Here is a 22,930-nt window from a genome sequence, read left to right on the forward strand (position 1 = left end):
CGAAATTGCAATTAAATTGAGTTAAATAAATAAAAAAAACTTAAATAATTTTCCAATAATTTATTTTAAAAATCGACCAAAAGAGCCCCACGCGGCGCCTCAAAAAGCGAACGCTCCGTATGAAGGCCAGGTCTACCATGGCATCACGGCAGCGTGGGGCGGCCAGGTGTACTCGGTAGTATGGAGCCATCAGGGCGGCCAGGTCTGCCCGACGGTTCGGGCAAGGGAGACCACGTCTACCCCGCGGTCCGAAGGGCCTTCCCACTCCAAAGCGAATTTTGCCCCCCACCTTCGAAATTACCATTCTCGGTTTCGGGTCCTGAGTGGAATGTGCTTTATCTTGGATACCCTATCCCTGCTGCTAGTTACTCACAACCTTTCCAATTCTTTCTACATACCCTCCTGTCTAAACCGCTTTTATTACCATTTCCCCTGAAGACTGAGCTGACCCATGCAGTCGTCGAGCCTTGCACACTAGGAATTAACCCTGTGCATCTAGCAGTACTGAGACCTCCATCCCTAGTGTCACCGAAAATCGGGAATCAAACTCCTTAACACCAGTGTAGTATTAAGAAGCAGGCATTGCTTGCTGTGACGCCAGATATGCTGGGAATTGCTCCACTAAATATGCATCCACAACTGTTTCACGGGGATCAGTTTTATGTTACATCACTATATGTATTCATTACATGTCCAGTAATCAGCTGCATATATACGAGTCTTCTCAGGGCCTCCATTAGTATGACCGTGACCCTTTTTATGCCTGCGCAGGTGGTTGCCCCAATGATCTGGTAGTTGTTAACGTCCTGTTTACTTCTCTTCATCCCATTGTTTGCCCCATCACCCCCTGAGTTCTTACATGTAGTCCCTACTTGGCAAACCCCTTGACAAACCACAGAACTGGCTTGGCCTGTTTTTTCTGCTGCAGACCCTTTCTTACCACTTAACACATTCATTAACTAAGGTAAATATGTCCATAGAGGGTTAGCAGCTTCCTCCCCCCCCCCCCCCCAAGTTCTCTTTCTTTATGCCTTAAAGATTAGAATTTTTCTTCCTGCCCAAGCTCCAATGTCTTTGTAATTTATTTTATTTTTATTCCTCTGTTTAAATCTTTTTTTGGTTTTTTAGCCACATGAAACAAGTAAAAAAGAAATCTACTAAACATTTTTATGTCGTATTGGTTGAATTTGATTTTCTTCAATGCAGTAATATGTAAAGTAAGTCGGTTTATATTTCTTTGAATGGCAGATTTAGTTGAGGAGAATGATGGAAATCATCAGCTAAAGTTAGGACTATGGTGATTTTTTACAGTTGAATATTAAGCATTTTTTTATCTTCAATAGTATTTCTTGCAGTAGTACCATGCAAGGATGGATACCAAACTTTTTTTTTTAAAAAAACTGCTAGTGTGAAAAACATTGTTTCTGGGCTTGGATGTAACTTTCCTTGATGAGTCAGTGAGGGACTGCCCAAAGTCAAAGCATGGGAGTTAGCTCTTCTGGACTCTCTCTCTTTGTGAGCGCTTAGGGCATCCCATCATGGGATGGCTGGTGAGCTGGGCTCCCTTGTCTTCTGACCCTGTCTCATGCTGGTGAGCCACGTCTCCCATGGGCGACTCTATGCCTTGCAGCTTTCTCTCTAGGAAAGTGGGGAATCTACTTTTTATCCAAAGAGTCATCACAGTCCAGCCTCTGCTTAGAATTCAACACATGCTTAAGTGCAGTTGCTGAGAAAGGACAGCTCCCCAAAGCAATCAGGCCTCAAGCCATCTCACAAAATCCTTACTTGTGGAGTCTGGGATACTAAAGGACTTCATCCAGAGCAGAATGGCTGGGTTGTTTTTCATGCTGTGAGGAATATGCTGATTGTACTTCATAGGCTCATTGGCTTATAGTAAATTGAGAGAACATGATACCCAAGTATGCATAGCTTGACTTTACACCAGTTTCTTTTATTTTGTTATGGTTGTGCTTCAGGAAAATTTGGAAGAAGATAAGAGATTTTATTTCTTGTATATTTTAAACATGTGCCTGCTTATTTTTTTATTACTATTTTATATTAATAAAATAATAATTATTATTTTCCATTTTAGCTTAACAGTGGTATTCAGCACAGGTTATGTGTGTTAGAGAAAACCAAAGTGGGGCGTAATGTCAGCTCACAAAAGCTGGATTCAGTTCAGTGCTGACCCTGCTTTGATGATCCCATGAGGTCCCTTCCAGCCTGAATTATACTATGGTTCAGTGATTTAAGCCCAAAGTCAATATAGATCCTTTCAGGTCATTAATTTACGGATGTTGAGGAACTGACCTTTTGCCAGAGAAAGCTTTAACACTGCTTATCATGTCATCGAATATGAACATTTTAACCTTAGAACCTATCCCATGATTTCAGTTAGGGAATGTATTGCTAGTAACATACCATGGGTGCTATAAAATCCATTTTGTCTTTAAAAATAATTTATTTTTTGTGTCTACATGCTATAAACTCATAACTGCTTTTAGAGATCCCTGAAGACCCAGAAATTGCAGAAGAATATTATAATGATGAGTTTGAATCCTGTTCAGAAGGCAGTGAAGAGGAGGAGGATGCAGAATCATCACAGACTGTCTCTAAGACAAATCACCAGGTATATATGACTTTTGGGAAAACAGTAGACACTTGATGCTCATTTTCCATGGGAAAATTGAGCTCCTTCCAAGATTTTTGTACTACTGACATTACTGAAATTTATTTTTGTTAAGAATGTGTGTGTATATCAGTACCATTAATTAATTATATGTGTATGTATATGTAATTCTTCTGAGATGTTGATGAGAGAGCTTTTTGCATTCCTTCAAGATTAAGGATATGAATACCATGAACACCTTAAGGTAGATCGTTGTCAGTAAAATGCCTTGTGACTGTAAAACACTCAGAGTGGGGTTCTCTCCTCTTGTTAGCTATGAGTAAATTAAGTTAAAGCTGAAAATATACTTCAAGCATAAGATCGAAGTTCCAGCTCTAATTCCCAAGCAGAGATAGGCACCTTTAGTTGCCACTTTTTCCTGCCTATATTAGACGTTTTCTAGGACAGTGTGTTGAACTATGAGCCTAAACAGCTGCAAGACTTGACCAGCAAATCTGTAGATTTTCCCAAGAAACTCAGAAAGTGTCACTGAAGAGAAAACTTATTATTGAAAGTCTTAAAGTAGCTTTATCAGATGCTGCTGCTGCTACAAAAAAGTCTTGGGGATTCCAGTGAGAAGAAATTTGAAGATTATTGGAAAAGGCACCTAATCTAGATCTGATCAGAATGAGCTGAGGTGAATCTTGTCCGCAGTGACCAAGTCTCAGTGAAATCAATGAACTTAAATGCCCAAGTCAGTTCTGAAAATGGATCTTCCTAAGGCATTCAAGAACAATTGATTTCTCCCCTGGGCCACCAGCGTAAAACATTGAGTACAGTGACTCTGAACAGTATTGTCTGGTTCTGCTTAGGATCATATATGTTATTCAGTGTTTATGTGCAAATTTTGTAGAACAGAGTGTATGTCTTCTGCATTTCAGGGAACCAGCCAAGTATACTAATACTCTCCACTAAATTACAAATAACTTGTACTGATTTTTGAAAATTTTGAACGAATAGCTTCTTTAAGAGGAACTTTTTGAGGCAGAAATAAAATGTTTGCATGAGAAATCAGAACTCTGCTTCTACCATGGTAGCAGGGAGTTCTGAAATTGTCTTATCAGTTAAACTTCAAGTTTACTCAGGAACAGCTTCATTCAATCTAGAAATGTCCTCCTAGCTTTCAAACTAAACACACAGGACGCTATAAAATTCAGGATCGGTGGTCTAAAGAAATTATTAGTCAGTTGTAAATCAGTGGAATATCTAAGACAATGTTTTTTTTCAGTTTTATGGGTCTGTGCTTACCCACAAGACATAGACATGTACTGTGTTGCCCAGGAAGTCTACCGCAGATACCTTGAAAATAAATTATTGCTCAGCTTCATCAGACTCTCAGATAATTTTTTAGTTTTTAGTACACTGTTTAAAGTTTTCATTCAACTTTCATTGACAGTATCATTAAGTCTCAATCAGTAATACTTTTGAACAGGCACACTGCTGCTTAGAATTAATGAAGGGCAGAGGATAAAATTAGATTTCTCAATAATGCAGAAGAAATTAGGTGTTGGCATTCAGATCTGAGCAGGGACATTCTTTCATTTTGCAGTGACTCAGAATTCTGTAATGAAAAGAACCAGCACCATGGGCTAGAAGAGTTGTCCCACTGGCACCTTCTTGTCTGTATCCAGCCCTGATGGCCCTGAGGCTTTGCTTTACCAGCAGTCTGTGTGCTCACAGAGCAGTAAGCCCCTGACAACCAGCCTACACAGGCTGACTGGGAAGAATCCCCCGTGACCATTTGCCTTATAGGACTTCCTTTATCAAAGAAACTAATTGTCTGTCTTTGTTTTTTCTCATGTTGACCCCAGCACCTTAGATAAGGCAGAAGTGTGTTTCTGGTTATTGAAACAATCACCTTTTCTTTTTCTTGGGAAGTGAGCATAATTTTCAGTTTTCTCTTTCTCAAGTGAAAAATTCTGCAGTAAGTCTGAGGTCAAAGCAGACTGAACATAGCTGTACAAATCTGGACACCTGTGTCTGAACTAACCGAACAGAAAGTCTGTACATTAAAGGGGAGTAGGCAAGCATTTTTAGGGTATAATGTTATCTTGGTGTAAACATCTAACATAGGTTAGATGGAGTATACTAGGAAGTCCCTCTTTCTGGTGATTATAAAGGGATCAACAGTTGTTAGTATGCACAGGACATCTTCATTCTGGATGTCAACAGTTACGTGAAATGAATCCCACTCAAAGGTAGGTGGGATCATGCTCCATATTAATAGTAAGCTTCAAATCCTACCAGAATAGATTTGATCTTGCAAGTGTATGGCAGGGGTTTGCTTCCACAGTCATTTACTTAATACCAAAACTCCTACTCCTATTTCTATGATGGGATTCATACTCTTAAGCCCTTTCTTCAAAAATACCTTTATAAATTAGGCTTTTGGAGGTGTGTGCTATTAAAGAAGTCATTCCGCTGCAACACAGGGTAAGGACTTGTAAGATATTTACTTTCCTAATCTGTGCAAATCTCTCAATTTTCCAGTGCCAAGATTGCTTTACTGGTTACTTCTGTGCAGAGAGTGCAGAAATGCTGCACCTGGCAGTGCTCTCTAGTGACCCCATTACTTCAAACAATGACTAAAAAAATTTCTGATGTTCATGCAGTAGCATGGGGTCAGAGAAGTCATCTAATTGAACAACACATTGGGGTGCATGATGCAGAAAGAGATCTGAGCTATTTATTCAAGCTGTATTAGGTTCCCACAGATGTCAAGACAGACTGAGAAGTAGTGGCTTTACGTGGGATGTAGAGGAGGGAGGTAGGCACTGGAACGGTGTAACTTTAAAGGTATAGCATGGGAGCTGAGACAGCTGTTTTCCCCACGTTGATATCTTTCAGCACAGCCTGTGTGTTTTCAGCTACATCGTCCAGATGGAGGTGTGGAGTTACCACCAATTTCAGACCCTAAGCACATCTGTACCTCTCATCTTTGTTGTAGCATTGAAGTTTAGTGTCCTTTGTTTCTCTCTTTTGGAACAGAAATGCAGATTGCCAGATTTCAAGCAGCAATTTGCCAATTACTTTTCCAGACCTCTTACCTCTTTGAGCCAATGTCTCTTTTCCACATGTTTGGGGTTTTTTTGGGAACGTTGGTTTCTAACTACGGGAAAACATGAAGGAGAGTGAGAAACTGTTCCTAAAAAAATTAAAAAATATGAAGCTTGGGAGAGGTTTCATCTTGAAAAGTTAGTGCACAGTGAAGCTTTCATTGGCTTTGATTTAGCTGAGATGCTAATGGATGCTTGTTACTGCAGTTCATCACCTTGTGCTTTGTGTTTTCTTTTAGTGACAATAATAGCAAATTCACCTTTTCCATTATGACAAAGTCTACTAATGTGGTACATCAGCTTCCTATTTTCAGTCTCCAGGTTGCTTCTGAGACAGTCAAACCAGATAATCAGCTGGCCTAAATTATCATAGCTTCAGCGGCTGTGGGTGTTTGCGTGCTGTCACCCAAACAATGCTCCTAACATGTACCTTGGCATGACCTGTTGGTGTTAGAAGGGGGTTAATTTGTTCTGAATCTGAAATGTGCAAGCATTTATTCCACGCTGGCCCTTATGTGTCACCTTATGTGCACCTGCCAGAGGTGCATGCCTATTCTGTATGGCTTTGCTTTTACTGCAAAAAAGAGAAACATAAAAGAAATATATTAAATAGATAAACATAATAAATAAAACAGCTTAAATCCTCTTAGATTGCTAAACCCAAGTGGAGAGAAGGCATAGGTATTTTCTACTTCAGTGTAAGTTGATTAACCATCTATTCAACTGTTTACCACTGTGTGAAAACCACATTCTCTCCCTCATTGAAATTTTATTTCAAGATAGCCAAATTAAGCCAGCTAGTTTCCTTGAAAAGCAATGGTGATGAAAGTGTATCTTTTGCGTTACAGCATATTGAGAAAAAAATCAGCTCTGTTGTGGTATTTGGAGTAAATATGACATCCTATTGTGAGAAGTCAAAGGTTTGGTAGTTGCAGTCTTTATCCCCTTAAAAAAAAAAAAGGTTTTATTAAAGTAATTGTATTAGTATTTTATGTGGCCGTTTACCATGGTTTTTGTCTTGTCTCTGTAGATTTTCAGTTAACTGTTAGTGATAATGAAAATAAAAAGTAATTACCGATTTATATTAGCAGAAAATTAGTATAAAATATCAACTTTGAATGAAAAATGTTTAATAACTTTTTAGTGAAGTCATATAAGGTTCATTTGATTTTTTTTTGACAAATACAGAGAAATTATATCTGTAATATTAAGTCTGTCTTAATTCAATATTCAATGTATATTGTAAATATAAATGTAATGCATTCTGTAGCATTTCCTGCGCACTTTACTGCTAATTGACAAACCCTGGGTTAAGCAGGTTCAGATTAACTTGCTTTCTGAATTAACTCAGGCACTTTGGGTGGACTGCAGAACTGTAAATTTGGTGCTGACTTTAACCAGCCAGGACTCCACAGGCTGCTCCAAAAGGACAAAGAGGCTCTTTCAAACCTATGAGCTTTTGGGTTATCTGTTGAAATGGCCAACCAAGAAGCTGATTCCCATCTTGCAAACATCAGCTAAAACAGCAGAGCCTGTTACAAGTATAAGCCCATGAAACAACTTAGGGTGATAAGATGTTAGGTCGTGTTCATTCATAACAGCTCTCACTTGCACTGAAAGGTCACTAACCAGCTAACAGTCATTGCCAACAATTACTGTTACCCAGTTAAGGTATACTGGCAGTTCCTCAGTTTGAGAAATTTAGAATGAGCATTTTGAGTAAGGTTGCATAGAAATATAAAGCAGATTGTCCACTATAGAAGCTGAGGACAATATTGTTTCTTTTTATTCCAGTGTTTTAAATTTTAAAACCATAGGCAGATTTTTCAGCAAGGACGATTTTGTCTTTCATTTTTAAACAGTCAAGAAATGCCACGTTGTCAGATGTCATACAGCAGCAGCTTCTAGAAACTCAAGAGTCCAGGTTTGTCTTGGACTTTAATATACTTGTGACCTACTTCCTGGACCATAATCATGGCCAGATCTTTGAATTTCATCCATGTACACAAACAGCATTTCACATGAAAGGTATCATGGCAAAACTCTTAAGTCATCTGTCTGGTAGCAGTTAGTTGTTACTAGATATGTAAGTAGATGCAATTATAGGAAACGTAAGTATTAATTTGCAGTGGGCAGCTATCATAAGCATAAGAAACTTTAGCATAGTTAAGAAGTACATACTTGCCTTTTTCTGTGTGGTATTGTTTTAGATATTCCAGGACTAACTGATAATAAATTGCTGGTGTTTTTTCAGAGATAGCACATCAGCTTCCACACTAAACATATCTTCTTTAAACTCTGTGCACAGTTGTTCTACACGCTTGTGTTCTGCAAGGAATCTGATGTAAATAATTGATTGTATGGAACACAGTGTTTATATTTAAATCTGGTACACAGTGTTTATATTTAAATCTGTGCTCACACTAATGCTATTCCTTATTTTATTTATCCACAGGAGGACAGTGATACTGAGGCAATGGTCAAGTATTTGGAGAGTGTCCTGAGTAACAGCTCAATAGGTAAGATGACATCTCTTCTTTAAATGCAGTAGCAGCAATTAGCAGTCTATATTAATCACAGTCCAATTATTTCCATTTTGCAACAAAGTAGCTCAAAAAATGTGACCTTCCTGAAAATTGCTTCCTTAATCTGCTGCAGAGAAGTATAGATATGCCAAAAGGCAAGGCATACACAGTTAAGTGCTTTTGTTGAAAATAATAGAGCCATAAAGCATGATGGTCAAAAGTCAGGAATGTTATAACAAAGACTTAAAAATTTGACTTCTGCCATCTTTTCTTCAGGAAGCAGGGGAAAATATTTAAGGATGTAAGTTGTTTTATAGTTTCTACTACTGGTAACACTAAAAGAAAATGAATTAAAATATTTGTAATTTTTTTTTAATTATGATCCAAGTTTGGATAATATTTTATTTTACAGTATCTTATTACAGGCACAGAAAAATCACTGAGAATTTAAGTTTGCATGTTAATCCTAAAATGTCCTGCAAATTCTGTCTGTAAATTTAGAGGTTTTTTGTGTTCTAAAAAGCTAAAAAGAAAACTTACACAAAAGAAGGCTATTTACTGAGGCTGGCATAGTCACGGTCCTTCAAGACCATTGAGTTGAACTGTGCCAGCAGCAGCCTGCATGTGGTTTGCATGAAAGCCCAGATGAGTTCCCAAAAGCTCCCACAGGAACCTCAGTGTTGTTTAGCTGCCTCATTTGCACTCATTCAGTCGGAATAAACCTATACATCTATTCTCTTCTGGCTCTAAAACTAGAATATAGTGGAAGCCTGGGAAGTCCTCCTTGTAGAGTTCATCCAGTGCCGAGCTCTATTTCACCCGTGCACGTGAGCATGAACTGGTAGGAAGAGAAAGCCAAAGAAGAAAAAGGGTGAAAGGGGGTAATCAAAGCTGTAGCTGTCATAGTCTTCTAGCCACTGAATCATGTCTGGTCACCTTCTGGGTTCCACATCAGGGAAATCCTTAGTACTGAAGGAAGAAATATTCATGTCCAGGTTGTCTTCACACTAACAGAGATCCCACAGTTTTCAAATTCTGCCCTCATTTATGCATTTGCAGCATCATTGTCTGCAGTGGGTTTGCAGAAGTGGAAATAGGAACAAAATTTAGCTCTGTGCTTCAGTATTTTGTTATTTTAATGAAAGAGAGGAATTGCCTTGAGGGCTTCTGGGAATAACCTAGAGCAGGGGTCCTCAAACTACGGCCCACGGGCTACATACGGCCCCCCAGGGTCCTCAATCTGGCCCCCAGTATTTACAGACCCCCCCGCTGGGGGCTGGGGGCGGAAACCAAGCAGCCGCAGATGACTGCCTGCCACTTCATCCACGCGCTGGCCCCTTGTTCAAAAAGTTTTGAGGACCCCTGATCTAGAGTATTAGCCAAACAGCAGTATTTTTTTGAAACTGTAGTATTAAAGGGACTCTTTTCTCCCTTTTTTTCTTGCAGTAGTAAGAACAAGAAGATGCCTTTTTAAAGTATAGTGTTAAAGAATTAGATTGTGCTTTAATCCTTAAAAAAAATCTCTGACCAATTTGTGCTGAAACTTAAAGCCTTTCTTCAAGCTGAGTTAGTAATTGGGTTTGTAGGATATGTTCCAAACAAATATATGTGATGATAATATGACAGAAATCTTCTAGGGTCCCTTTTATCTTTGTATGCACAGTGTCACTGAGGAAGTTTAAATGTTTACTATTTTATAGGTTCTTCCAAAATCAAGCTACAAAGGTGCAAGTAGGGTCATTTTTCTATATTTACTAACATTCATTTATACCTCGCATTTTCTTCACTAGGCTGCGAATTCATGTTACATCAAAATTTTCTGTATATGGTGCGTTTACATAGGTCAGACGCTTGTTCTCTTTGTTCACCCTAAAGCTAGTTATGCCCACTTCCAGGTCTGCATTTCTTTTAACTGACCACTAGCATGTTGGTTATGGCCAAGGGATTGCCAGTACCAGCCTGTGCCCCACCTCTTGTCATACCATGCCTATCCTTTACACCTTATCCTTTGTCCCCACTTTTCAAGGTATCTGCTGTTGTACCAGGCCTGTGTTTCTCTACATTAATTGAATTTAGTTAGTTATAAATATGTCATTCTGCACAGAATACTACTGTCCATCTAAAAATGGGGGTTGTACAATGCATAATAAGTGGAAATAAAACAAAGTAGCCACAACTACCTGATCGTTAGAAGAGTTGCTGTAACAGCTTCAACAATTAACTCAAAGTTCCTGGCAGGTCAAGGTAAGTTCAGACAAAGCCTGAAGCCTTGCAGGCTCACATCCAAGCTTTGTGACATGGTATTGCCTGTGACAATATCATATTACCAGGCTACATAGCTACAACATCATTATAATGGCTACTCCTGAAAAAAGTATGGATTTCATGGCAATAATAGGGCATATGCAGAAATCTGGCCTTGCCAGAATTTCTTGTAGGGTCTTTCATTGTTAAAGGGATTGTGAAAAACTTCATGCCATTTCAAGCAGATGTTAGAGAACATCTGAGTAGCATAAAATGAGAACTTTTTTTAGATCACCAAGGGCTGTAATAAAGAGGATGCAATAAATATACATTGTTTTTCCACTGTTAGAGTTTCTGTAGTATAAACCTCAGTGTCGGAGGGTAAAAGGACTTTTGAAGTAACTGAGTTTTCTCCTCAAGAGTTCCCACTGAGTTGCTATAAATACCAGTGCTTTAGTGTGGTACAAGGTTCATTTTGAGTTGGCTATACAGTTCCATGTGGATTGTGTTTGAAATAAGATAGTCCATGCTGACGAAGTTTGAAAAATTGGGAAGATCCCAGAAAAGAACTGCAAAATGCAAGAAACTTTGAAAAACTGTTTTTACAATTTATTGAATCTGCTTAGATTAAAGGAAGAGAAGGTTAAAGGCAGTTGGGTCACTTTGTTTTGATTATAAACTCAGGAAAATACAGCTGATTCTAAGGAGCTTTTTAATCCTGTAGAAAAGGGCATTGTAGGATCTCTTACGTAGCAGTGAAAGCTGAAGAAAGAAATCTGAAACCCAAACAGAAGTCTAATATTCAGTGGAGATAATAGCTTCACAATACATAATGACTTACCAAGAGATGCAGTAGGTGTCACTAGTTATTCAGTTGTTAGCAGAAATGTTGGTATAGGAATGCATTTGGGCCATAATGTATGAAAAATCTCACTAGCTAATCATAATCACCTGTTTTAGATGTAAATACTTGTGAATAAATGTCAGCCAGAGGATTTATTTCCCTACAGATCCTTTCATCTTCCCTTTAACAGAGTAGGAAGGATGCAGTGAGAACCTCAAACTTGTGCTCCGTGACCTGAGAGGACAAAGATCTTTTGCCTTATGTTGTTCTCTGCAGTACTGGGCTAGACTCTGGGATGGTATTCATCTTTGAAATATATGTAGAAAGCCACAATACCTGCTTTTGAAAAGTCAGTGATCTTGCTTCATTTGATTTTGTTTAAAGAATCAAGAATGATATATTGCAAAATGCAAATAGTTACCTGGTCACTTTTTGAAGAATGGTTCCTTTTCCTGTGTTGGTGTGTGGGTAGGCAAGCTGCTTGAAGCTGGGTGCAAAATATATTACTAATCAAGTAACTGCTTTTAAGAAAATACCTCTGATACAGAAGTTGGTGTGGGTTATGAGTCGCCCAAGGAAAATTTTTCGAGGCTTTTTGTGGCAACAGTGTGTAAAGCTTTTAGCAGTTTTCACTGAGAACTCATTTTTGTATGATTAACGACACCTTTGCAGGATCCTACAATCTGTAGTCCTTGCAGGTGCCTCATAGTACCCAGGAAAGAATATTAAATGAGAGGAAGATAGATACTAGTTTGCATGTAGAGAATAAGTTTTGCTTGTCCAGCTGCCAGTGTGGAGAGCAGAAAGAGTAGGAACTATTTAGCCTGGAATCCCAGGAACAAGAAGAAAGATGTCTTTAATAATGAAATGTCAGAGGAGAAGGAGGTATTGTAGCAATAGACTGAACTCACTAAGCAGAAAGAGTATGCTGAGCTTTTACTACAGTGATATATCACGTAATAATAGTAATACCAGAATTTAGGTGGGACCTGTGGTTAAATAGAATCATAGAATCATTTAGGTTGGAAAAGACCTTTGACGACATCAAGTCCAGCCATTAACCCAGGACTGCCAAGTCCATCACTAAACCCTGTCCCTAAGCGCCACATCTATGTGTTTTTTAAATACCTCCAGGGATGGTGATTCCACCACGTCTCTGGGCAGCCTCTTCCAGTGCTGGACTACCCTTTCCGTGAAGAAATTTTTCCGAATATCCAATCTAAGCCTCGCCTGGTGTAACTTGAGGCTGTTTCCTCGTTTCCTGTTGCTTGTTATCTGGGAGAAGAGACCGACCCCCACCTGCCTACAGCCTCCTGTCAGGTAGTTGTAGAGAGCAGTAAGGTCCCCCCTGAGCATCCTCTCCAGGCTAAACAACCCCAGTTCCCTCAGCCACTCCTCATAAGACCTGTGCTCCAGACCCTTCACCAGCTTTGTTACCCTTCTCTGGACATGCTTCAGCATCTCTGCTTCCCTCTTGTAGTGAAGGGCCCAAAACTGAACAGAATATTCAAGGTGTGGCCTCACCAGTGCTGAGTACAGGGGAACCATCACTGCCCTAGTCCTGCTGGCCACACTGTTTTGCATACAAGCCAGGATGCTGTTGGCCACCTTGGCCACCAGGCATACTGGGGGCTCATGCTCAGCTGGCTGTCAACCAGTACCCCCAGGTCCTTTCCTACCAGGCAGCTTTCCAGCCACTCTTCCCCACGCCTGTAGCACTGCCTGGGGTTGTTGTGACCCAAGTGCAGGACCCGGCACTGAGCCTTGTTGAGCCTCATACAATTGGCCTTGGCCCATTGATCCAGCCTGTCCAGATCCCTCTGCAGAGCCTTCCTGGCCTCCAGCAAATGAACACTCCTGCCCAACTTGGTGTCATCTGTAAACTTGCTGAGGGTGCACTTGATCCCCTTGGACAAGTTGTCGATAAGGATATTAAACAGGACTGGGCCCAGTACTGAGCCCTGGGGAACACCACTTGTGACGGGCTGCCAGCTGGATGTAACTCCATTTCCTACCACTCTTTGGGCTTAGCTATCCAGCTAGATTTTTACACAGCATGCTCTTTCTTAAGAGAATGTAAAGGTTATATTTTCCTTAGACCACTGGTGCTCAGGGCGTCAACTTTTTATTGCTTGTGAAAGCCCCACATCTGGACCTTAATTCTACGCCGACTTGAAGAGGAGTGTGCCGCCTGGTAAGTCATGAGCATTGCTTTGTGCAGCACTTGGGCTTTCCTCAGGGACACCATGAGGATGGCTGAATTTTTCAGTGCTGCTAAAGTAATAGAATGCTTACAGACTCCATGTAAAAATGCATGGATATGCATGTGTCGTGTTAAAGTAAATGATCAGGAAATGGTTGTTGCATCAATGGGTGAAGTTATTGGTTGCTAGTAGGAACTGAGCTTGTAAATTTTCATCTTTTAAACTATGTTAACTATACCTCAGTTGTAATATTTAGGCATCAGACAGCTGTTAGCCATTAAGTGTAAAGAGAAGTTAGGAAAATGTTTTTAAAAGTCAAATTGTCCATAGCCAGATAACAGAGTCAGGAATTAATTTCTTCTGTGGTCGCTCTCTATGTCTACTTCCTATCTTCCGACTCTTAAGCACAGCTCTGAATACAGCAGACACTTACAGTGAGTGATTCAGTAGGATCCCTCATGACAGAAAGATTTTATCTCACTATTCAACCTCATGTGATCAGGATTTAGAATCATGTAAGACATAGAAGCTTAACTCTTGGGAAAGCCATGGTTACGCATTCCAGGGAAGCATTCAGCACTCTCTGGGGGTGTCTATTCTGCTCGTAGCGGCAAGGTAGCTTCAAGTTCCCTCTGGCTGTATGCGATCAATGTTAATGCAATCGAAACTAAACCCTAGCCGAGTCCTAGTGAAAAAACCCTGCTAGGAGAGGGAGTGTGTGTTCATGTAGACAAGGCATCGTGTTAATGTGTTTGTGTGAATTTTGGCTTGTTCATATCCCGTGCAGAGCCCTCCCATGTCTGTGCAGAACATGGGTCCTGTGTGCCACAGCCCACACATTTACGCAGGATGTAGTTCCACCATGATACATATTCTCCGCTTTTGGCAAGTGAAATCCTAATGCCAAATACTTTGCAAGAAGAAACTAAAATAGCTGCTTTGTTTAGCCTAGGAAATTGACCGTTGAAGTAGGATCTCTTTTTCCAATTATAAAGAAATGAAAGGAATATGGAAAAGGGAAGAGAAGAACTGTGTAAGCCAAAGAAAAAGGACTGGCACAGGAGAAAAATGATCATGAACTGGCCAATAGAGAAGTTTTGTTGGGAAATTAGAGGAGAGATTTTTAGCCACCAGCTCACAGTGAGGCTCTGGAATTGTCTTCTAGTGGGAACAGGTGGGGCAATAAATAAATAAACTCCTTAGGTTAAGCAGGGACTTGTGTGATAGAATGACAACATGAAATTGCAGGATATTTGAGCTGACAAACCTGACAGTTCTCTGTGATTCAGCACTTCTGTGTTCCTGTGAATGAGTACAACAATCTCTATTAGGTCTGTAGATACTGGAACAGCCCATGAGGCCTGTAAATAGAGAGAGTGTGCATATATGTATATTTCTCACAGTTACATATATATATATATATATATAAACATACCTCTGTGTATGTCTATGTAAAAAGAGTACCTTCATATGAAGGGGAAAGTGATGTCATAAGTTAAATATTTGCAGTTTACGGTAATAATCAAGCTAAGGGAGAGACTTGCCTGTTAGGAAGAAGGTTCTCACTCTTATCAGTAAGTGCAAGAACAGTGGAGAAAAATACATATTGTGTAAGTGAATTTCATTTTCTTGAATATTTACCTGTCTCAGGACTTCCTTGGGTGACTGTCCTTTCTGTTGTAATGTAATTCCCTGTATGATACACAAAAGGAAAATTGTTGTTACAATTCTGGTACCTTTAAGCTATAAATCTACTTATCCTTCAGAAAGGAGTTGCCCTTAATGTGCATTTAATAATCTAATTCATCTTTAATTAATGTGGCACTACCTTGTGAGAAACGGGAATAGTCTTCCTCCTTCTGACTGTCCTTGACTCTGCAACAGAGCTCAGGGGATGAAGATGAATAAGGTTATTGTCTGTGCATTGATTTGTAAGCTCAGGGACTGTCACCGGAGTGTCTCCAGAGGCGCCCCAGGGATTCAGAGCTCTCAACAGCACTACGGCTGAGACCAAACTGGAACACATGAGGGAGTAAGTAGCATGTTTATGAGTAACTAATGTTCAGACAAAGAGGATAGATCTGAAAAACTGCAGAACACAGCAAAGAGTTTTCGTTTTTGAAAAGAAAACAACAATGGTTTCATGTGTTGTTTCCCCACCCCAAAAAAACCCCTTAAAGTGGATGGTAAGGTATTCTTTACAGACTGGTTGCCTGCTTGCCTCCAGAGAGGATGAAGGTTGGCTGTCACTTCTGATTGTTTTCTCTGCACGATCACTGTCATACCCCAGTTTGCCTTCACTGCTGTCGGTGGTGTTTTGAACTTTGCTTGCTTTGTTAGCTCAGTCCATGCCCATAAATTACCTGCAGATATTCATGTTCCCACCATGTTTGTTTCCTCACCCACACTTCATTCATGCCTGGAATGAAATACTAATGGATTTGTTTCACACGATGATACGATGATTTAAACCAAACGTGATTTCAGCTGTTGTCTGGGATTTTCAAATGAGACAGAGGAATTTACATGTGCAGCTCCCTTTGAAACTCATTGTCTAATTGATTTCAGCATCATTGATACCCCAGCTTTATTAATAAAGGTTTCAGTGTCTTAGTGAAACAAAGATCTGTGTTTCCTTCCTAGAATGTAGTAGTCAATGTATCTTGAGCTTTTGTCTTGATTCAGTAATTTCTGGCCTTCCAAGATTTATTGCACCCTAATTTAGGTACTGATCTGATAATCACAATGCTACGTATTATTTCTGAACTCAAATTTTCTTTGCAGTGTTACAAAATTCAACTGATCTCAGATCATAAACTTTAAAAAAAAGGCAGTTTTCTCTTGTGTAGGTGGACAGTGCCAACAGTATGGTGGATGTTATCAGAATACAAATAAGTTCAAACAGTTAATAGTAGTACTTATTTAAGTGAATCCTCTAAAGAAAATGAATGCATCCACAACAATGTTGATCCCAATCACTCTTTAAAACAAATTACAGCACCAGATGCACCATGTATTCAATGGAAATACCAATCAGATTTACCCCAGGTAGAAGTTGTTCAGTTTTATGATATTTCCTAGGGTTTCACTTCATGGCTTAGCCTTTATTGTGCAACTAGTTGGCATCACAGCCTACCACTCTGATTGCTTTCCATTCCCTTTTTATGGAAAGTACTTACAAAAATAAAAAAAATGCATCACGTTGTGCCAACTAGTTGCAAGGTGAGGTTGTTTAGCCCAAATGTTTAGTCACTAGTCTTACAGCCTTCACCTTGTATTCTCATGGCTAAAGGATAATCCTTAACTATGTGAACTTCACGGTCATTGCCTTTAGAGCTGAGGTATGATTAAATCACTTGCTTCTTTCAAATTCTGTTTTTCCAGTGCTGTTTCATGGTTTCCAGAGTTTGTTGGTTCTGATAGGATAAGCATGTATGTAGTGGTGATTAAATGCTGAAAAATTTGGAAGTGCTGTTATATGGTCCTTCAGAAACATCACATTTCAGAATAGTTCATAGAACAGCCATCTGCTAATGACAAACCTGATTAACTGCAGTAATTCACATTTAATGCATTAGACTTTGTGATTTTGGAACACTTTTCTGGTAATTGCATCCCTGAATGAGGACAGTCAGCTGGGTCTGTAGGCCAAAAGACCCACCCAACTGACATCTTGAGAACTTCCAGCAGACTGTACCCACAACCAATTTTCAAGTTACATTCATTAAGGGAACAAATGAAGGAGGGAATATGTTTTGGGTTTGTTTGTTTGTTTTGGTAAATAAAGGTACAGATCTCTTCTTGTGCACTGTAGCAGCTAGTTTAAAGAAGTCTATCAAAATATCTACTCACATTATTGCCCTTTCTCCTAAACATACTATGACCTTCTTGTTTTCTGAACATGTAAAGGTGAGCAAGTGTGTTAATTGCTTGGAAGTTAGGGTGTTAAATGAGTGAGCATAGTACCTAGCACGCACACACACACAAGGAGATCCCTGCAAACTCTTACATGTGGCCAATCTGCACACAGGGCACAGTGGGGGAGTTTTCAGTAGTGAGAAGGAAATAACATCTGGCTGCAGAATGGTGCATGGAGTCTCAACTGCTCTGCTCATCCCTCAGCAAACTTCACATGATGTGTTGTATGTCATCCACACAGCAGTGCCACTTAAGGAAGGCTAATATCATTTAGACTTGTGCTGTTCAGTTTTACTCAGGAAGCCACAGACTTACGTTGGGGTCTTCCAGATGACAGCTTCTGAAGAAAGAACGAACATGGGGTTTTTTTGTCTACAGAAACTGAGTAGCTGGAGTTCTCATGAGGAAACAGAAAAGAAGAGCAGGGGATACAATGTGGAAGTGCAGTGAAATCTGTTTGGGTGGAAAGTCACTACTGAAAGAGAAATATGAAGGTTTTGGATTTGTACCATTTTCAGATGCTAACAATAGTAGATTCTGATGAGGGAGACTCTTTTATGTCACGAATTGCTCAGAAAGTAAGCATTGTGCCTACGTATTACAAGTAACATTAATGAAAGAAACTCTCATTAGCTCTGATAAAATGGTAGATTCATGTAAAATAATACAGGGTCTAACAGCAAAAGGGCCTTTTAGCCATTTCTAATTGACACTTGAATGACATGGGCTTGCAAACTGCAGCAGGACAGTCACTTGACAAGATGTGATGTGCGCATTGCTTGAGTTATTGCAGTGTGCTGCACTAAATGCATTCTTTGACAGTAGAGAGACTTGTCGTTTATCAGAGTGCCACTTTAAGTAGTTTCTACTGTATTCTTGTGCAGGACTTTATAGAGATACTCACAGGAGAGGGAAGTTCTGCTAAAAGTTTTACAAGAATGTAGAAGGAAGCCACACATGTTCTTGAATATGGTAGGTAGGAGTCCTTCGTCTCCTCCTATTTTGAATAAAAGAATGACTCAAGCGTAACCTGTAGACAGCCTTATAGTGTTTATGATTCAGTCACCAGCTTCCTTCACTACAATCCCTGAATATTTTCCCCCAACATATTTTTGCCAATTCCCATTGCACTCTGTTCTAGCATTTTGAATTGCTGTCCTCTCAGTAAAAGTCATGATAAAATCACCTACCCCAGTGACAACAATTTCTGGTTTGTTATACTTGTTATCAGTATTCATTATGAAGTTCATAGCAGCAGAGATTTAAATTTACCTTTCAAGTGGAGGTCATTCTCTCTGCAAAAATTTCTACTTCGGTGCTAACTATTTCGATATTGGGATCTTCTGCAGTGTTGATAAGAAATCACCATTTCTTGAACTAGCTCCTGCAAAGGTTATCTTGAACTTTTTCTCATTATGCTCCTTCCCAGCCTTGCATGTTAACAGTGAGAAGTCAAGCAAATACATAAATCAGAGTTGTGTCACTCATATTCCTCATATTGGGCTTTTAGGCTGAGGAATTCTCGGATGCAGGAAATAGGAGGAGCCGTTTCTTGGTGTTTTCTGTCCTGCCCACCATCTCATTCTCATGGTGGTTTGCATCCTTGATAGTACTGGGTAAGCTGGTGCATGCCTCAGTCTGAGAAGCTGTACTTTCACATGCTGTCCAGAGCCAAATTGTCTTCACCAGAGAGACCCATGAAGAAAAGCTAATGATGGTTCCACTGATGCTCCCCTATAGAGACTTTCTAACTACGCGTCTCAGAAAAGAATCATAGTGTTCTTCAGAAACAGCTCCTCAAGCCGAAGCATTTTTTCCCCCCATCAGATCAAATTGTTATAGCAGCTATTCCTTTTTTCCCTCTGAGGTCCATACTGCTTGTCAAAGTCTTTTTTACAAGATGTCAGAAGGCTTGGCAGTACCTGTTGTCTGAAAGATTGGCTTTGTCCCTAAGGAAAGCCTTTAGAAAGAAGAGTCATTGTAGCTAACACTAGCTTGTTTTCTGCCAGCTTCTGAAAAACTTAGTAGGCAAACTCTTCAGACTTGGGCTAACAGCTGTGATAGCTTGTAAGAGGCTAAAGAGGTCAAAATCTACATTAAAAGAGACAGTCCACCTTGTTTAGATCTCTAGCTGAGAAAGTTTTTCTACTTCTTTTCAGCTTACTGTATCTTACTATGAGGCGGCTCTTTCCAAATTTTTTACCACCTCAGACACAGTTTGACTGCAATGAAGGGCCTGGCAGAAGTGCAGAAGCCTATGCAAAGTCTTACGATGCATGCTTGACATCTCAAGTTTGTGCAGGTTTTCATGATCTAAAACAGAAAAGCAAAGGTGAGAAATATGACAAGAGTGTGCAGAAATTTGTGGACAACAAGCTTTATTAGGGGTTTTGGTGCAGCTGGCCGTATTCACATTTGCACCTCTCTGTATTATGTAGCATTTGTATCCCAGGTCTCCAGTGAGTGAAGGCATCACCTTGAAGCCTCTTCAGTACTGTATAGCAAAATTAATTTCTTGGGCTTTGCAAAACCAGGATTTGTGTTTTACAGAGTAAGGATAATTTTTGAGTAATGGAATAGCCATGGAATAGAATGTATATCTTGTTCTCTCTTTTCTGAAAATATAAAAAGAAATAAAAATGTAGGAAATGAAGAAAAAAAAACTTAGTACAGAGAGTGCTTTGTTCTCCTTTGTGGAGGTATCTATGAATATATACAATGAGTCATTTTAATAGCCATGAACTTTAAGATGCAGTTTAGAATTCAATAAAATGTATGTCAGTAAAAGGAAGAGGCTTTTATGCCCCGAATTTTAAGTAAATTAAAATCCTTTAGCACAGCAGTAAGCACCTCTTAGTCAGTCCCTGAAGTCTTACACACAGCAGCATACCATGATCAGGCAAAAGACTTCATCATCACCCGCTGAGTGTAAGTAAAGCCATCTTTCAGAAGTCATGGAGAAAAGGCATTTGGTGATACTTCTGTTCCGTTCCTGTGAATACTACTGGTTTAGACTCATGAGCAGTATGCATATATACTTCTTGTACTTGTGACTTTGGTATCAGCTGTAATGTTTATTTTAAAAATTCAAAAAGAAAGGTCATACTGAAGTCATTGGATAGGTACTGGATATTCTTTAAGATAAGTAGTCCTAAAATGCCTGAAGTATAGAAGACTTACTCTGTGTTTGGTTTTGCACATTTTTTTAACAATTGCATGACATTGAGGGCAGCTTTAGGTGGAGGCAAAAGCAACAAAGAGAAAAGCTAATCAGTTTTTTAGGCTTCCGTAAAAAAAAATTCTCAGTGACCTTTTAATTGGCATTGACTGTCAGGTGGAAGGTGTCATGATGTAGACATAGATGTGGAATTCACAGACAAAAGATGTATTTGGACACTGTCTGAGCTATGACTGTTTTTTGCAGACAAATAGAGGACAGTATTCTTGAAGGTATTGATCCTGAAATGTTTTTGAGCATGAAATTTCCTTTTACACACACCACAGTTGTTCTGTTCAGCACTCCATTTTCTGGTAATAATTTCTTTCTGGTGATCCCAAGACATCTTACAGTATAACTGTAGCTTTTTGCTTCTTATGAGCTAAGCCAAAGTATTGCTTACTTATCCATCCTCCTCACCAGTATTTCTCACATTTCATTTTTAAAGGCCAGTCTCCATCTCTTTAATTGTTTAGGGCCAGATGAGCTCACTATGAAACACATCAAACATCTTAGCCCATGAGTTTCTTTTTCTTTTCCTGTTGATCTGTTTCAAGGTAATTGCATAGTTGCCTTCCAGACCCAGATTTGAAGGTCTGAAGTATTTTGGTTTTGCTGTTCACTTTACAGGCATGTGAAATAAGAATACAGTAAAACTAGCTGGGAATGCTAGGAGAGTTGAACCTGCCTTTATGTGACCAAGCTGGGAACTCGGTTCTTGGTTCCTGTCAGGGAGAAGTGAGTGAATGCTCCCAGCTTGTGAGTCCTTGCAGTCCTAGGGCAACAACTGAGAAAGGGGAAAAAGTGAGTACTGGACTCTTCCTGCCAAAGAAGAAATGAAGGTGAGCAAGGCAGTGGCTGCTGCCCAGAAGTGTAGGAGTCCTCTGCAGCAGAAGCAGTAGTTTCCCCCTCAAGGCTGAAGCTGGACTTGATGGTCTAATTCCCCAGGCATTTTCCATGGGTTTTCATTCAGCTTCTTCCCACTGTCCATGCTGTTCCCCTTTCCACAGCAAAAATGGGCTGCCTCTCTTGTGTTGGCCCTCTGTCTTTTACAGTTCTCCATTCCATCCTGCATCTGGGGATGGGAAGAGCACGTCACCTGCTGATGCCATCATTTCAGCAGTTCTTAGCAGCTTTACGTTCGTTATGATGTACTTTGAAAGGAATAAAGAGAATAAACTTGGTGTTTGAGGTAGTGAGTGATTCTACTAGGGCATGGTTAAACTCTGATCTGTTTTCTTGGGATGCTCATCCTGGCACTCATTTTGTGCATTACTTGAACCCCAGGTCCAACTCTTAAAGTGTAAGATTTTGTGAATTTACTTAGATATGTAAAGAAAACTCAGACTTTTTCAGCTTCTCTACTAAGCTGCATGCCATAGATCTGTGAGCCATTCTGTTATCCTGAATTTTTAAGGATTTTTTTTTTTTAAGTGGACAGTAATGTCATAATTGCTTTAGCACTACAGAGAGTTTTTATTCAGTTTGAAAATTGTATTCCAGTAGAAAACCACATAAAATGGTAAGTATAGACTCACTAATTTTAAAATTTCAAGTAGCCCCAAACACTTAAAACATTAGAAGAATTAGACTAATACATCTTTTTGCTTTGCACAGAAAGCATGATTTCCCTAGTTTCTCGTGCTGTGCATACATAATGCATAGATTGAGCTGTTCAGTTTTCTAGCGCCTTGATTTTGTCAGTAGTTTAAAAATGGGAGAATGCTTTCATGTGGCTTTAATTATATAGTCTGGTTTTGATATGGAAGCACTTGAAGAATCTTGACAGTGTTTACTAGATGCAGCATTGTGACCTTGGGAGGTTTACAGAGACACTTGGGAGAAATATAGGTAGGGATTACGCAAAGGGCATTCACCAAACCCTTGCCAAGACTACTGATGTTTACCATTCCTGCATTGCTTCTGCCTTCATCTGCTTACTACTCTAATACCGTACTTGTCTGTAAGAAAAATCTGTCCTTTTCCTTCTTTCCTTCACCACATTTTTACTCAGTCATCAGATAGTGATTTCTTTCTTTTGTACATGTAAGTCATTTAAGATATACATCTCATATTCCCCATGTGGAAGGAGGTGAGCAATGTTGGTATCATTAAAAAATAGACCATGGGGTAGAACACCAGAGACTGGGCAACATGCAAACTGTCTTGTGTGAAGAAGTTAGCAGACCCAAACCACTGCATTTGCCATTACTACAAAGGGAGCAGCTGCCACTTCTGAGAGTGTAGCAGCATC

At 39.6% G+C, this 22,930-nt stretch overlaps 1 protein-coding gene across 1 annotated transcript in view; it reads left to right on the forward strand.

Annotated features, from left to right (window-relative positions):
• NEK11 (NIMA related kinase 11) overlaps nucleotides 1-22,930 on the forward strand; it is an 80,042-nt gene that overhangs the window by 46,788 nt on the left and 10,324 nt on the right. Inside the window, 4 exon segments of the mRNA XM_056338663.1 lie at nucleotides 2,505-2,629; nucleotides 8,180-8,243; nucleotides 12,472-12,529; nucleotides 15,478-15,573. Of these exon segments, the coding sequence (XP_056194638.1) occupies nucleotides 2,505-2,629; nucleotides 8,180-8,243; nucleotides 12,472-12,529; nucleotides 15,478-15,573 (343 nt within the window).

This window comes from Falco biarmicus, chromosome 4 (genome assembly GCF_023638135.1).
Source record: "Falco biarmicus isolate bFalBia1 chromosome 4, bFalBia1.pri, whole genome shotgun sequence".
Classification (NCBI taxonomy): Eukaryota; Metazoa; Chordata; class Aves; order Falconiformes; family Falconidae; genus Falco; species Falco biarmicus.